We start from the raw sequence: 15,366 nt of genomic DNA on the forward strand, positions 1-15,366 counted from the left end.
TTGAATTACCATATCAAAATAGCTTTGGTTTTAATTTTTATTTGTTTTGAGACCCAGGTCTCATTTTATAGCCCTGGTCTAGAATTCACTGTGTATATCATGCTGGCCTTGAACTCACAGAAATCTGCTTGCCTGATTCTGTCTCTGCCTCCTAGTGCTAGGATTAAAGCCAACATGCCTGGCTTTGGTTTTGGTTGGGTGGTTTTCTAACATCACCTTTGACTTTTTATGAAGAGTTCTGTACCTTCGGCAAATTTTCATTTTTGACCTATAATCATTTTGACATAATGTTATGGTGTAATAGAGAGTGTCTGAGACATTTAGCTTATGTATGAGGATAGATTTACAGTGTTAAGGTTTGTTTAACATACATAGATTTACCATATCTGAGGTCTTGGGTTTAGTCCCCAGTACCATGAAAGAAGAATGTTTGGGCAGAAAGATAATTTGGAGATGATTAGTTCATTAGTAAGTGATTTTGCTTTTGTTAAACTTGACTTGTGATTATAGCTATATAACTGGGTATAGCTATAATAATACAGTTATCTTCACTCTATTGCTAAAGATTTATGAACCTCGGAAACCTTGAAAACTTTCTCTAAAATAAAACTTCTTCCATTATTTTAAGATTCTTCTTGGAGGCATAGTCAAGTTCCCAGATCTTCTTCAATGGTACTTGGCTCATTTGGAACAGACTTGATGAGAGAAAGGAGAGATTTGGAGAGAAGAACAGATTCCTCCATTAGCAACCTTATGGATTATAATCACCGAAGTGGTGATTTCACAACTTCATCATGTATGTATAAACTACTTCGTTAAGTATAGCTTATGTGTTAGTACAAATGATCTCTGTGTCATTCATAAGAGTACAGTGGAGGAAATGAAGTAATTTGAATTTATTAATGGAGATATCAGAACTGTCTAATTTTTTAGTATCTTGTTTTACTTTTAACAAATATAAAAAAACTTAAAACATGTTCTTGAGTATTCAGATTCTGTATTTTAAATTTTTTATACATGAAAAACAAGTATGTTAATAAAGTACTACTAGATCATTTTTCCATACTACAGTATGACTTGTCTATAACAGTTTTAATGTGTACTTCTAACTGAATCATGAAATAACTCTATATGTTTATTTACTGCACCATTTTTAACCATTTTTATGGATGTGGCTGTATTTGCCTACATGTATGTCTATGCTCTACTTGTGTGCCTGGTGCCCAGGGAGGCCAGAAGAAAGGGACAGATCCTCTAGATTTAAGTTATAAATGGCTGTGAGCTACCATGTGAGTGCAGGAATGGAACCTAAGACCTCTGATAAAAACAGTGCTCTTAACTGCTGAGGCGTCTTTCTAACCTCCAAATTAGCCATTTTAAGAATTATGTGGAACTGTATGATTGTTTTGATTTTAATTAAATTTTCAAATGTACAGTTTTTGTCTCTGTATGTAGACTTAATTAAGATTTTCAGAAACAAATCACATTAAGTAACTAAAGGAAAAGAATGCTGATCAGAGTTAACAAAAGTCATGCAGAAGTGGGGTTTGTAGTTATTTTAATCAAATTACAGGACAGGAATAGATTTTTTTTGCCCCCCTTCAGAGCTGAGGACCGAACCCAGGGCCTTGTGCTTGCTAGGCAAGTGCTCTACCACTGAGCTAAATCCCCAGGACAGGAATAGATTTAACCTGTTTATCCTTTCATTGGTCTCATATCAGCACAATAATAAAGACACATATTACACAAGGTACATAGGGAATATTTTTCACAAAACAATAATAGTGTTTCTTTTCCCCACTCAGATTGAAGCAACCAGTTAAGGGGTTATATGTTTATCTTGTTGACCTTGAGCCAAGGCCAAACTAACGTAGACAAGCCTGGAACTCTGATTCCCCCTCCCTGTGCCACCCAGTGCTGGGCTGTTCCTCCTTCCCTGCCCCACTTTCAAAAACGGAGATAGCAGAGGCCTGTATTGACTCACAGTTCCTAGCCAGTATTAAAGGGCTAAGGTGTGTCTGATGAGTAACCAAAATTATAGAAATTCTTACCTATTAATTAGCAGGGAATATTATCAAATTTCATGGGCAATAATAACATTTACATAAAATAATTTTTGTATTTATTGAATAGAATAAGAAGAATCTCCAAAACTGTTTCCTTGGGGTGGTTTTGCTTTTTTACATCATTGCACTATATTTTTGGGCTAAAGTTCTGCATCATTTTTTTGAGAATTGTCCGTTGTATCAGTTTCCCATTAAACTTGAATCAGTGGCTGATTCTTATAAGCTTTCATACCTTGTTTTGAATTTGTAGTGTTGACTTTACTTGGGAGTACTTCAGAAATAATTTTTCTCCTGTAATAGTTAAGCCGTTAATTATAAGATAGCAGTATTCATTTCAAAGCTAGTCTTTCAATTTGGCAGTAGTCAATAAATGTACATTTAATAATGATTAAATTATTTCTTAATTGGTTACCTTCCCTTCTTTCAAAAATAGATGTTCAAGAAAGAGTTCCTTCTTCATATTCACAGGGAGCAAGACCAAAAGAGAATTCAATGAGCACTTTACAGTTGAATTCATCATCCACCAATCACCAATTGCCTTCTGAACATCAGACAGTACCGAGTTCTAGGGACTCTAGCAGAAATTCTTTCAGATCACATTTTTCTCCAAGACAATCAGAATCTTTTCGAAACAGTTCACATCCCACATTTTCATATCTTTCAAGTAGAGATGAAACCCCAGTTCTAAGCAATTCAGAAAGGCTTGGTTCCTCTAGGAGACCATTTCAAGAATCTTCTGAAAATGAAGGTAGGCGTACTACTAGGAGATTGCTGTCACGGATAGCTTCTAGCATGTCATCAACTTTTTTTTCACGAAGATCTAGTCAGGATTCCTTGAATACAAGATCACTGAGTTCTGAAAATTATATTTCTCCAAGAACCTTGACTTCACAGTCTCGGAGTAATGGAGCATCATCTTCTGAAGTCAATGATGGCAGGGCATCTGAAGCTTCTCAGGGATTTAGATTTCTTAGGCGAAGATGGGGTTTGTCATCTCTTAGCCAAAATCATAGCTCTGTACCAGATGCAGAAAATTTTCATCAAGAATCAGAAGGTAGAAGTACAGGTCCATGGTTATCTTCCTCACTTAGAAATAGATGCACACCTTTGTTCTCCAGAAGGAGGCGAGAGGGAAGAGATGAATCTTCAAGAATATCTGTGTCCGATATACCGCCTAGATCTCATATTTTTAGAAGAGACTCAAATGAAGTAGTTCACCTTGAAGCACAGAGTGATCCCCTTGGGGCTGCTGCCAACAGACCACAAGCATCTGGAGCATCAAGCAGTGCTTCTGCAGGTGCCTCCACAGCAGATTTGCCTCCGGGTGGAAGAAGTACAGGAATAGCAGGGATTCTTCCTGGCTCCTTGTTCCGGTTCGCAGTCCCACCGGCACTTGGAAGTAATCTGGCCGACAATGTCATGATCACTGTAGATATTATTCCTTCTGGCTGGAATGCAGCTGATGGGAAAAGTGATAAAACTAAAAGTGCACCTTCAAGAGACCCAGAAAAACTGCAGAAAATAAAAGAAAGGTAAATATTTGAATATTTATTGTACATTGTAGAGCTAGGTCAGATTAGCTCTCATTATCTGAAGTTTCTTCCTTAACCTTATATGGTATTACTGTGTTTTATAGACAAATGGTGATAATAATAAGATAGGTCCTGGGGTGTGAATTGCATCAAAAAACAATCTAAGGTTTCTTAATTTATCTCGATACACACAAGTTTCTTTGTTCTATGGTTGGACTACTGCTAAATGGAATTTAATTGGGAAGAGGAATCCAATGATAATGCATTGTCAATCTGTATTAGACTAATTGGCTTACCACTTAATTTTTTATTTCTTAATTTTTCTTTTTTTTTAAAGATATATTTGACCGTGGACTATTTTCCTGATTTTAAACTTTACTCTTCCCTAGTAATATTAGCTTTAATATTTGTTCATTATAACAATTTCCTCTGATTGTAAGCTATCTGAAGTATGTAGTAACTTAGATTTCTTACCCTCAAAAATAGCTTTATTTATTGATCTTGACTGGTCTACAATTCTGTGCTAGTCTATCTAGTTGGTAGGTTTAGTTTGGTTTTTTGGTGGTTTGTTTTTGAGACAGGATCTCACTATGTACCCTGGTTGGCCTGGAACTGATAGAGATTTATTTACTTGCTGCTGTCTCTTGTGTACTTGTATTAAAGACATATATTACTACACCAGCTCCTAGTTATGTAGTTTTAAAAGAGCATTTATTTTGACAGTTTGTAGTATGTGTGTTTGTTGTATTTTGCCTTATATATGAGAATTTTAAGATGACTAGTTAAATTAATAAACAGAAAAATTGGATCTACTTAGTAAAAAGTAATTGAAACTATGAAGGGAAGAGTTTTAAATACAAAACAAAATGTTCCGCTTTTCAGAATGTTTGAGCTTGGTGTCGTGTTTCTGACTCAGCTAGGGCAGAAAGTCGCCTTATGTCTGTGTGTAAATGTCTTGCTAGACTCACTCCTACTGTCCAGGTTGTAGTTCAGTAGCAGTTCCTCATTCAGTACTGTCAGTTTATTGAGTGCTTTTGATGTGCTATCAGGAACTCACAAAAGACAAAGTTGAACAGAAAACTTGACTTGATATAAAGTGAATTCACATAGAAATGGTACATGTTAGCCTGTGAAATGGAGGACAAAGGATAATAGAAAATGTTGCATGTTTTAAAAGCCTTCCTTTATAGATACCAAAATGATTTAGTAAGATTGTTGAGAGTAGAGCGATAGAGAACTTTTAAGTCTCCCTATTTTTAAAATTTTGATTCAGCGAATAAGAATTTATCAGTTTTGATAACTTGTAAATGAGAAACTACAAGTCAATATGTACTTAATTCATTGAGGTAGTTTGTAAATTCTTTTGCAATCGACAAAATGGCCAAAATGATATGTATGTTACTCTTAATACTATTGCACTTAAAGTAATCTAGAAGACGTCAGTAATTAAAATCTTAGTGATTGTGAAAAAGGTGTGTTACCAAAGAGGAAAGTTTAAACCATTTGAAGCTGAGTTACAGTATGACTGGTCTTATTTACTGTGATTTACTTATTTACTATGACTTCATAGTAACATAAACTCTCAGAGGTTACTAGTGTTGCTTTATTCTTACCATTTGCTTTTTTGTACTCAGTATGAGTAGAAATGAAAGACTGAGATTCTGTATGATGAAAATGTCCATCTAGGACGGATCAGAATATCTCTGAAATCTGTGCCTTCTTTTTCAGCCTCCTGTTAGAGGACTCTGAAGAAGAAGAAGGAGACTTATGTAGAATTTGTCAGATGGCAGCTGCGTCATCATCTAATTTACTGATAGAGCCATGCAAATGCACAGGGAGTCTACAGTATGTCCATCAAGAGTGTATGAAAAAGTGGTTACAAGCCAAAATTAACTCTGGTAAGAGTCACTCCTAGATATTTTGTTTTCAGATCTTTTCCCAAGAGGAAGTTTTATTGTCTGTGTCATTTAGCAGGGTGTCAGGGAATTCCTTTGGGTGTGCTGATGGGAGAGTCAGGTACAGTTCCGGAAATGGGTTTTAGAGCACAGTAAACAGGCATACAAAGCCCCTGGTATCCTCATACTGTCAGTAAGAGAGCACCTTGCTTAGGGAGCACCATTTAATTTTAGACCTTGATGATACCAGACTGGCTCAGAAGGAAAGGAACATATTAGCAGAGCAGCTAATAAGAAAGACTTAGGTATATTTGGGGAACTGAGTGGTGTATGGTATGGCTGGTATTCAATTAATAGTTGGGTAAAGGTTTGGTTGATGCAGTTGGCATAAGAGAGAGTATGCAAGGCTTAAAGATGGAGGCTATAGCTTAAATTTTTATCTGAATATGATGGGAAGCCACTGGAGGGGCAGAATTGAAATGGTTTTATTTTTATTGGCTGCTCTGGTGAATAGATTTTAGGATAAGACCAGTCCTCCAGTCAGGCTGGTGGCAAGAAAGTGAGAAAAATTTACTTTGTGTAAGCCAAAGTAATTGTGTAAAAGTGGGTATGATAAACTCAGCATTGCTAAGAATTGAAGGATCTTAAGATGATAATCTGTGAAATGGGCTAGGGATGTGGCTTAGCAGGATAAAGTGCTTCCTGTGCCAACTTGAGGACCTGCGTTCAGACTCCCTAGCCCCCATGGAAAAGCATGGCCAGTCATAGCGCCAGTCAGTCCAGCTAAATTAGAGAGTTTCAGGTTCAGTAACAGACTATAGTCTCAAAAATGAAGGTAGAGAGTGATAGAGAAAGACACCCAGTGTCAGCCTCTGGCTCCCATGTGCACACACATGAGCATGTATCACAGACACTGAAATGACAAGATTGATAAGTATGTATGTTAAAGGGAGATACTACCTCATAGGCTCTTTTCCCAATAAACAAAGGTAGCAGATTGGAGTATTATATGGGGTTGTGTAAACATTTTTATTTTGAGGTAGGAAAATACTCAGGCATGTTTTTGAGAAGCTGTTGGGTTGGAGGGGAGAGAAATCCATGAAAAGGAGCAGAAGATGGGGTCTTGAGCACAAGTCAGACAGAAGAGCCATTTCATGTCCAGAAGTGAGTGTGGATCAGTCTGCTGCTTCAGTCAAAGATGCATGACCTGTTGTAAACGGTTCCATAAAATGATTTTAGACCTGGGGAGACGGTTTAGTGGCCAGAGTACTTGCCTCTCATTTGTTAGGTCCTATGTTTAATACTCAGCACTGACGAAATTATTGAAATGGAACACATGCATTTTTAAGAAAGTGGTTTACTGATTCTTGGATGTGGATTGGAATACATTGAGCTTGGCTTCTTTGCTAGGTAAATAATGAGTAATGTTAGATATGTGGGACTTAATCAGGAGGGGGAATAAGAGTATTAAACTCATGAATAATGTAATATTATGGTGGCGCATGCCTTTAATCCCAGCACTCGGGAGGCAGAACCAGGTAGATCTGTGAGTTCGAGGCCAGCCTGGGCTACAGAGTGAGTCCCAGGAAAGGCGCAAAGCTACACAGAGAAACCCTGTCTCAAAAAACAAAAAAACAAAACAAAAAAAAAATTATTCTGGAGAATAGGAATTTTTCAGGTCCATTATATTCTTATGGGACCATTGTCATGTTGACTAAAGTCTGTGACAATTTGAGGAAAATACACTGATTTCACATACAGCTCAAATAGACAACACAGTTTCTCAGCTTGGTACTTTTTTTTTCTGTTAGGTCTAAGGAAACTCCCAATTTCCCAAACTCCAAAAGGCAGTGCATATACCCAGAAATGAGCTCACCTAGACTATGGAGGATTTCTGGCTGTTAGATAAAAGCTAACCGTCCTCAGCAACTTAGGAAAACAGTTCCCACCTGCCAGAAGGAGTCATTTTCCTTACCTCTGACAGAAGGAACATGTGGCTCTCCGTTAACATATATATACCTGTGGTTGCCCATCAAAGCACATGCTGGCCTTCAGGCTCCTTCAGTGTCAAATACTGTTACACATCTCAAAGCCTACACATCTCAAAGCCTCTACTCTAGCATGCTGGTTTCTCACCTCCCAGAGTTCATACTCTCTTCACAGTGGCAAGGCTTTCCCCCTGCTCTTCAGTCTCACTATGCTTTCTCTATGCTCTGTCCCCTGCTCTTCTCCCCTCTTGGAGATAGATGGCCATGTTCAGTCTGCGGGCCATGTCCAGTCTACTTCATTTATTTCTCTGCTTTGGATTCCTCTAGATGCCTCTCGCTATTTTCTCTCTTGACTCACAATAAAAACCTCTCCACTAACAATGGAGTGGTGATGTTGGCAGTTTCTTTACCATACTTGACCATACCTTGCATACGCTGTCCTTTAGACTACCTTTTTATGAAAGAGTGTGATGATACTCTTACTCTTCTCAATCTCCAAAGTCTCTGGTTGGAGATTGGTGCAAGTTCACTCAAAGAATGTAAGTGGAGTTGAATTTAAACCTGTTCACTGCTACTCATAAAGCTTATTTGAGGCAAGTTTTCAATTGGTAGCTGTATCTAATAATCCCCAAATAGTGGAAGGGCCTACATACATAGTTAGGCATGAATGCTTACTAAAGTGGAGCTACTAACCTTGTAGAAATCAAGTATTGGGTGTGACAGAAAAAAAGTGTTTTTTTTTTTCCCAAAAAATTGTGACAAAAATATCATGTGTGAGAAAATTAACCATTTTTACCATTTTAAAGTATGTAATTTTCAGTAGTTAACTTTCAAAACATAAAGCTTATAGTGAGTAAGCTGTAACTCTATGCGTCATCCCCTTCCCAATCCCTGATAGCTTTCAGCCTGTTGTTGGGGATCCTGGTTGTACCATTTACGTCTTCTTTGTTGGCATATCTTGGGTTGAACAATGTTTTAAAATATATGAGGACTTAAATCTAGTAATTGCTGAAATGAGCTGCTTTTATCTGGACAAAGGTGGATCTCTTTTTTTCCCTCTTTGAGGCAGCAAGGTATGCACATTGCTTAGATCACATACAAGGTCTACATATATATGCTGTGATACCAAAAATAGTGACCCAAGTATGTAACTAGTGTTTAAGATACTATGTGATTAAACATTGCTTTTGTAACATGTTGGTGTACTTCAGGAGGAAGGAGGAAGTACAGGTGACATTCTTTTGCCTCATTATCTGCATCCCATAATTAACAGGATGTATGAATATGTAGGATTAAAAAAGGTATCCAAATGATGGGTGAAGGCATGAATGTTACAACACACAGCATGACATGCACATTTGTCATTGTACATCATTAATTTTGCATACATTATTTGTTTATTGCAATATTATAATCTCATCTTTCCTGCTTGTCTACTCCAGTATTTTAAACCTTGAGCTTAGGACAGAAAAGCTTTACTATTTACTATTTGATTTTTGTCAGGTTCTTCATTAGAAGCTGTAACCACCTGCGAACTCTGTAAAGAGAAGTTGCAACTTAACCTGGAGGATTTTGATATTCATGAACTACATAGAGCTCATGCAAATGAACAAGTTAGTATATTTTGCCTAATTTGGTAAGTGTCTGTTGTGTGCTTAAAGGACAGCTCTTGAAGAATAGATTGTCATGGTCAGAAAATCTACATTAGTAATATTCTTATCATAATTCATATTATATGAGTTTATTTTTTCATAAAAATTTTCCCTTTAAACGAAAGACTAAGATAAACTGTTAGACTTTATAAGTGAGCCTGAAAATTAATAAAAGTTTAGGAAATTGGGTCCAAAGTAGGCATCATCACTACCTGGCAATGTGTTGTATTTATACATTTACCAGCTTGGGATAATTCATGTTGATGAAATCATACAATATAAGGTTGTTTTGTTTTGTTTTTCGAGACAGGGTTTCTCTGTGTAGCCCTGGCTGTCTGGGAACCCATTCTATAGACCTCTGCCTCCCGAGGACTGGGATTAAAGGCATGTGTTGCCACCACTTGGCAATAAGGTTTTTTTTTTTTTTTTTTTTTAAGACCTGAGGTCTGTTCCCAGCATCCATGTTGGGTGGCTCACAACTCTGGCATCTGAGGACATTTAGACACACATGCATATACCCACATACAAATTTACATACGTACACATAAAATAAATCTTTAAAAACATAATGTGAGAATAACAGGTACAATTTGAAAGTCTTATAAAAAGCTATGGGTTTGCCGGGCAGTGGTGGTGCACGCCTTTAATCCCAGCACTAAGGAGGCAGAGCCAGGCAGACTCTGTGAGTTCGAGGCCAGCCTAGGCTACCAAGTGAGTTCTAGGAAAGGCACAAAGCTACACAGAGAAACCTGTCTCGAAAAACAGAACAAAACAAAAATACAAAACCACCAACAACAAAAATACCAAATCCTTGGGCTTATAGCACATAGATATAATGTATTGTTGTCTCTAGACTAAGAGAAGTCAGAAAGTTATTTTCTCTTGCTACCTTTAGATGTACATTGTCTCTTAAAATTGTCACATTTTCTTTCACTAAAAAGGTTTTTTATTTTTATTTAATCATATTAATGACCTGCATTCTTTCATAATAGAGAAGTGTTAGAAGATACTAGTTATAGTCATTATAAAGACAATGATAATGATAGTCTTGGCTTTATCTTATTTTATATAAATCATGGATTCTAGTGGCTATAGCTAGCCTGATTTTTAAGTGATTGGTTTAATATAATTTTACTCCTTTTTTTTTTTCTTTTGCAAGGTGATAACCATGTAAATTTTTGTTGTTGGATTGTCTTGTTTTGAGACAGGGTCTTATACCATATCTCTGGCTGGCTTGGAACTTGTTATATTAATCAGGCTAGTCTTAAACTTAGATCTACCTGTCTCTACTCCTCCCTCCCCACACATACCCCCAAGTGCTGAAATTAAAGATGTGTGCCATCATACCTGGTATAATCATGTAAAGTGAAAAAATAATGATTTTCCCAGATACATGATTTACTTTTCAGCTTAAATAATGTCAAAATGATTAAACATTTAAAGATTTTATTTCAAATTTTTAATGATAAGTAAAATTTGGATGAACAGTTTCTAAAATTAATATTAGCATGCAGTTCTTTTTTTTTTGTTTTTCAAGACAGGGTTTCTCTGTGTAGCTTTGTGCCTTTCTTGGAACTCGCTTTGTAGACCAGGCTGGCCTTGAACTCAAAGAGATCCACCTGCCTCTGCCTCCCGAGTGCTGGGATTAAAGGCGTGCGCCACCACCGCCTGGCTTAGCATGCAGTTCTTCATTTCAGATGTGTTTATTATCCAAAATAGGTAAAATTGACCTTTTCACTGTAAAAATTAAAGGGACAGATTGGGTTTTTAATCTCTGTATCCTAATTTGTGTTCAGAGCTATGTTTGTATTGGTACAATGTTAGCCTGGTATTCTTGGGACCCTGAGTTCATTCCCCAGGACCACCAAAACAGCAAGAAGGAAAAAAGATAAAGGAGAAGTAGCATACTCATAACAGTTTGAAACTGTTTTGAATTTGAGTCTTCCATTTCCAACGTGACCAAAAAAGCATGCTAATATCTGTGTGTGTTTGCTTTAAACTAACGGGATTTAAAAAGCAGAACAAAACAAGAAACACTAGTATATCACTTTTGGTATAAATTGTAGTGCCCATTACAGATTTAGGATAAATGAAACTAATTTATTTTCAAGTAGACTGATATAATTATTAGTTGTTTGTAAAAGGAAATCTATTAGGAGCTTTATAGAAAACCAAAATCTCACCAAATGATTTAAAAAGTAAACTTTGATATAAATGATAAAGGGAGCTAGACTGAGGAAAGATAACACCCATGTAAGGCAGCTTTATATTTTAATAGTTGACTGTATACCTTTCTAGGAGCTGTGTCTGAATACGCTTCCTGTAGTTTACCAGCAAACAGTGACTGTCAGTCACAATCCTAGTTTTCATTCTCTTTCTTTTCTTTGCTTTCCCATTTAAGGCTGAGTACGAGTTTATCAGCTCTGGTCTCTACTTAGTGGTCTTACTGCATTTGTGTGAACAAAGCTTTTCTGATATGATGGGAAATACAATTGAACCAAGCACTCGTGTCCGAGTAAGTAGCATTGGTATTGGGGAAAGAGGGAGGCGGGTACGATACCACAAGAATTGGTCTTGGAAAGCCAATTGATCTGTGTGTTCATATCCTAATTCCTTTGCGGGAGCCCGTTTAAATGTTTCTTAACAATAAAAATAGTCTGTATTTAGTGGAAATTGCTGTCTTCTACAGCAAATACCCTAATTGTATCATAGGTTATTTAGAGAAATAAGTGATTTTTCAGCTCTTGCAAGAAAAATATTTCCGGGAGAAGCAGGGTCAGAATTGGAAATACCAAGAAAAATTTGTTATTTTTAATTTATGGAAAGAAAGCCCTTAGCGTTACATCTTAGAAACATAAAATTGAGTTCCAGAGTCCAAAAGAAAATGGAAGATTAATGATTTGATGTTATCCCTTAAAGGGTTACCCTTGAACTAATAATATTACCAGCTAAGGGAGGAACTAGTTGCTATAAGTAATGTTGAATTTTAAGCTAGCTTTTTGTGAGGTATTTGTAACTAATCAATGCCCTTTGTCTTCGTGAATCCGAAGACAATTGCATTCTGTTGCTTTGGTCATTTTGTATACCACTGTCTTACTGCAACATTCTGAACACTTCCTATCTTGAAATGTGTTCATAATACAATAAAATATATGTAAAGGTAACCATTTTTATAATTTTTAAGTATATAATGCTTAAGAGTTCATGTTAAGATGTTTTCATCTTAAAATGATAAAAAGTATAATTCAAAATACATGTTGCTCCTAAGTTACTATTGTGCTTCTTCATTATATAGATATTTAAGTGACCCAATTAATAATTACTTGCACTAAGAATAAAGAAAACTTACGTACCATAATTATGAATGCTCTTAAGTTTTCTATTAATTTTTAAGTATTTCAGAAATCATATGCCCCTCTCTGGCATTAATGCCATAAAATGATTTGTAAAATGGTGTGTTAACTCTTGTGACTGAAGAAACCATATAAAGCATATAAGTAAGGCTTTTCTTTTAAAAAAATATTAATCATAAGAATAGAGGCCATTCTTAATATTTTATTTTACAAGCACTGAGTTATATACAACTCTGTAGCTGTCAAGTTTAGCCAGGCAAACATTAGTTCTTTTGGGCCCAGAAAACTTGAGTTTTTTGTCTCCCCACTTAATTTCATAATTTTTCTTAAAAATGTTAGGAAGACAGTATTATTGGATACAATTATTTGATTATATCTGCTCCCAATTTCGTGGTACTGGTCTCCCCATGATTAAAACCGATTATATGAGACATGTAACATATAATACCCTTAATGTTATAATTTTTGTCATTGGGGGAGAAAAACTCCTGTTTAAAGGATTAAAATGGTGTTTGACTTTTTTAAGTAGAAATAAATCTCCTGTAGTGATTCTCTTTAGATCCATTTGCAACATTTAAACTACTGTATTTCTTTCTGCATTGTTTCTAGTTTATTAACCTTGCAAGAACTCTTCAGGCACATATGGAAGATCTCGAAAGTAGGTGGAATTTCCCCTCCCCAGACTTGTTGAATTTACTTTTGCAAATTATACCCACAGAACAAAACCTAAATGTACTCTTTTCTACCAAATTGAGTTTTGGTTATAGGCCTAATACTGCCACAGTTACTGACTTGGATACTATGGGTTAGACGGTAGACTCTCGTTTTTTAAATGTATTTTTTTTTTAAGTTATTGTTTAATGTGTGGAAGGAGGTAATTTTATTCACTAATATTTTCAATAATCTACAAATTTTACTATTTGTGATTAAAGGAAAACATAAAATTTAACTACTAAATCCTGTCTGTTAAGGCTTTTTATTTTTTAATACATGAAAAAATTTTGCCTTTTATTCAGATCATGAAAGGTTTTCTTTAGGCTTATGTTTGGTTCCAGGAAAATAAGGAAGATAAGCCTGAGCCTGTAACAAAAGGACTTTGTTTGTTCTTTGTTTACTTATAGACAATTCTTTGTGGACCTTTAATACACAGACAGCTCAGATTTCTTAGGGTCACTTTGTCATAGGTGAAGACACCAGATCTTATAGGCACTTCCACAACCTGCTGTCTTGTAATGTCTTATAACACATCTGTGATGCTTCATACCAGACAGAGACAAAACTGCCTTTAGAACAACTGGGAAGATGAAACCCATCTGATCCCTAGTTTACTCTTCACTCACAGCAACAGGTTTCCAGGACAGTCTCCAGTGTTGAAATGTGCGTTTTCATACCTGTTATCTAGAAAATGTGTAAAATTATTACCTTTAGAGGAAGTCTGGCATCCTTTGAAGACAGTGTCAGAAGGATTCAGTTATCATTAAAACTTTTTTCTTCCTTGAATATTCTAAGACCAAGCCTTTAGAAAAGTTGTTATGCCTGTGCTAATTTTAGATTTTAACAGGATTTGAGATAAAATTGGGCAGCACATTTTCAGGTTTTTTATTGGCATATGTGAAAGTAAAGGAGACAGTTGTAATTACTATTCACTGTGATTTATTTTTCTTTATAATGCTCATAAAAATACCTGATTGGCTAATACAAAGGTTCAGCTTTTGTTTCTGAAAATTATAATTTATGTTTAGGTTGTGGTTATTGGTTTCAGTGTATTTCCCTAAGATTTCTCACTTTAAGAAAATATTTAATTTAAAACATAATTTCCTAAAAATAGCATGGTCTTTTCACTATATGCAAGAGAAATAAAAAGCTAGAAGTAAAATGTAGACAATTTCAGCTGACAATGGAAAATGGCGGTGCCTCAGATGAGTATCAAATGTCAGAGTACTGCTACATTCTGAAAACTAGCTGAGATGTATTTTCCTGTGGAATCAGTCACTAGAGAACATGACAGTCATGTTTTCTAAACACTCTTCAGTGTGATATAGCATAGAACTTCACAACTTTATGTCAGTCATGAGCTAGGTAGCACTTATTTCAAGTAGATTTTATCCATAAATGGTAACTTTTTTCTGGCTCTTTGTCTGGCTTAATCTAGTATCCTAGAGTATATACAAAGCTTTTCTGCTCTTGATAATAGTAAAGAGATTAGTTAGATGTTTATTTTAAAGAACTTAAAATTTCCCTAACGTATAAAGCAGATTATGTAATACATAGCTTCTTACTACTTTGGCTATCTCAAAGACATTCCAGGGTGCTTTATATTAAATCTTACATCACTAATGGCCACTGAATAAATTGAAGTCAGAAGTGTTATAAAGATGATGTTTCTGAGAGTTTGGAGACTTGGGGTAATCTCAGCTGCAGATTTTTTTGTTGTTATTGGTTTTGTTTTGTTTTTTTCTGAAGCCAATTATTTTAAGTTAGGCTGTGTCTATATAAAGCTTTACTTTCACAATAGAGCTTTTCCTTGGCATTGTATAGACATAGCTTTGATGTAACTTGCAAGAACATCCATAACCTATTATTCTATGTACATTTTTTTTCATTCTCATCGGATGCATCAAACATGCAGCGGTAATAAGCCAGATTCTACTCAGGTGTGTGAGAGCACTTGCCTTAAATTCACTTTTCCTCTGGTGTATGTTTATATACATATCATTAGCTACTATGAACACAAACTGGTCTCAGAAACATTTTTAAAAGATGCTCTTAAACCACATTTTTTAAGCATTTTCATTATATGGAAATTATATAGCATCACAAAGATGTGGGGGTGGGGACATTGTGAATGGGCATCACCCACAATCAAACCACCCTAACACT

At 35.7% G+C, this 15,366-nt stretch overlaps 1 protein-coding gene across 20 annotated transcripts in view; it reads left to right on the forward strand.

Moving 5' to 3' along the window:
* The window catches only part of Marchf7 (membrane associated ring-CH-type finger 7), a 44,494-nt gene that overhangs the window by 27,668 nt on the left and 1,460 nt on the right, over positions 1 to 15,366 (forward strand). For 8 of the 20 annotated variants that reach the window (XM_042275344.2, XM_016003134.3, XM_042275343.2 and 5 more), the window contains 6 exons: positions 629 to 796; positions 2,500 to 3,598; positions 5,327 to 5,496; positions 8,985 to 9,094; positions 11,535 to 11,648; positions 13,096 to 13,144. In XM_042275344.2, the coding sequence (XP_042131278.1) occupies positions 629 to 796; positions 2,500 to 3,598; positions 5,327 to 5,496; positions 8,985 to 9,094; positions 11,535 to 11,648; positions 13,096 to 13,144 (1,710 nt within the window). Of the gene's footprint in view, positions 1 to 628; positions 797 to 2,499; positions 3,599 to 5,326; positions 5,497 to 8,984; positions 9,118 to 11,534; positions 11,649 to 13,095; positions 13,145 to 15,115; positions 15,141 to 15,366 lie in introns of all 20 variants that reach the window. The other 12 variants (XM_076568568.1, XM_076568565.1, XM_076568567.1 and 9 more) reach the window with 5 other exon arrangements.

Source organism: Peromyscus maniculatus, chromosome 4 (assembly GCF_049852395.1).
Source record: "Peromyscus maniculatus bairdii isolate BWxNUB_F1_BW_parent chromosome 4, HU_Pman_BW_mat_3.1, whole genome shotgun sequence".
Lineage (NCBI taxonomy): Eukaryota > Metazoa > Chordata > Mammalia > Rodentia > Cricetidae > Peromyscus > Peromyscus maniculatus.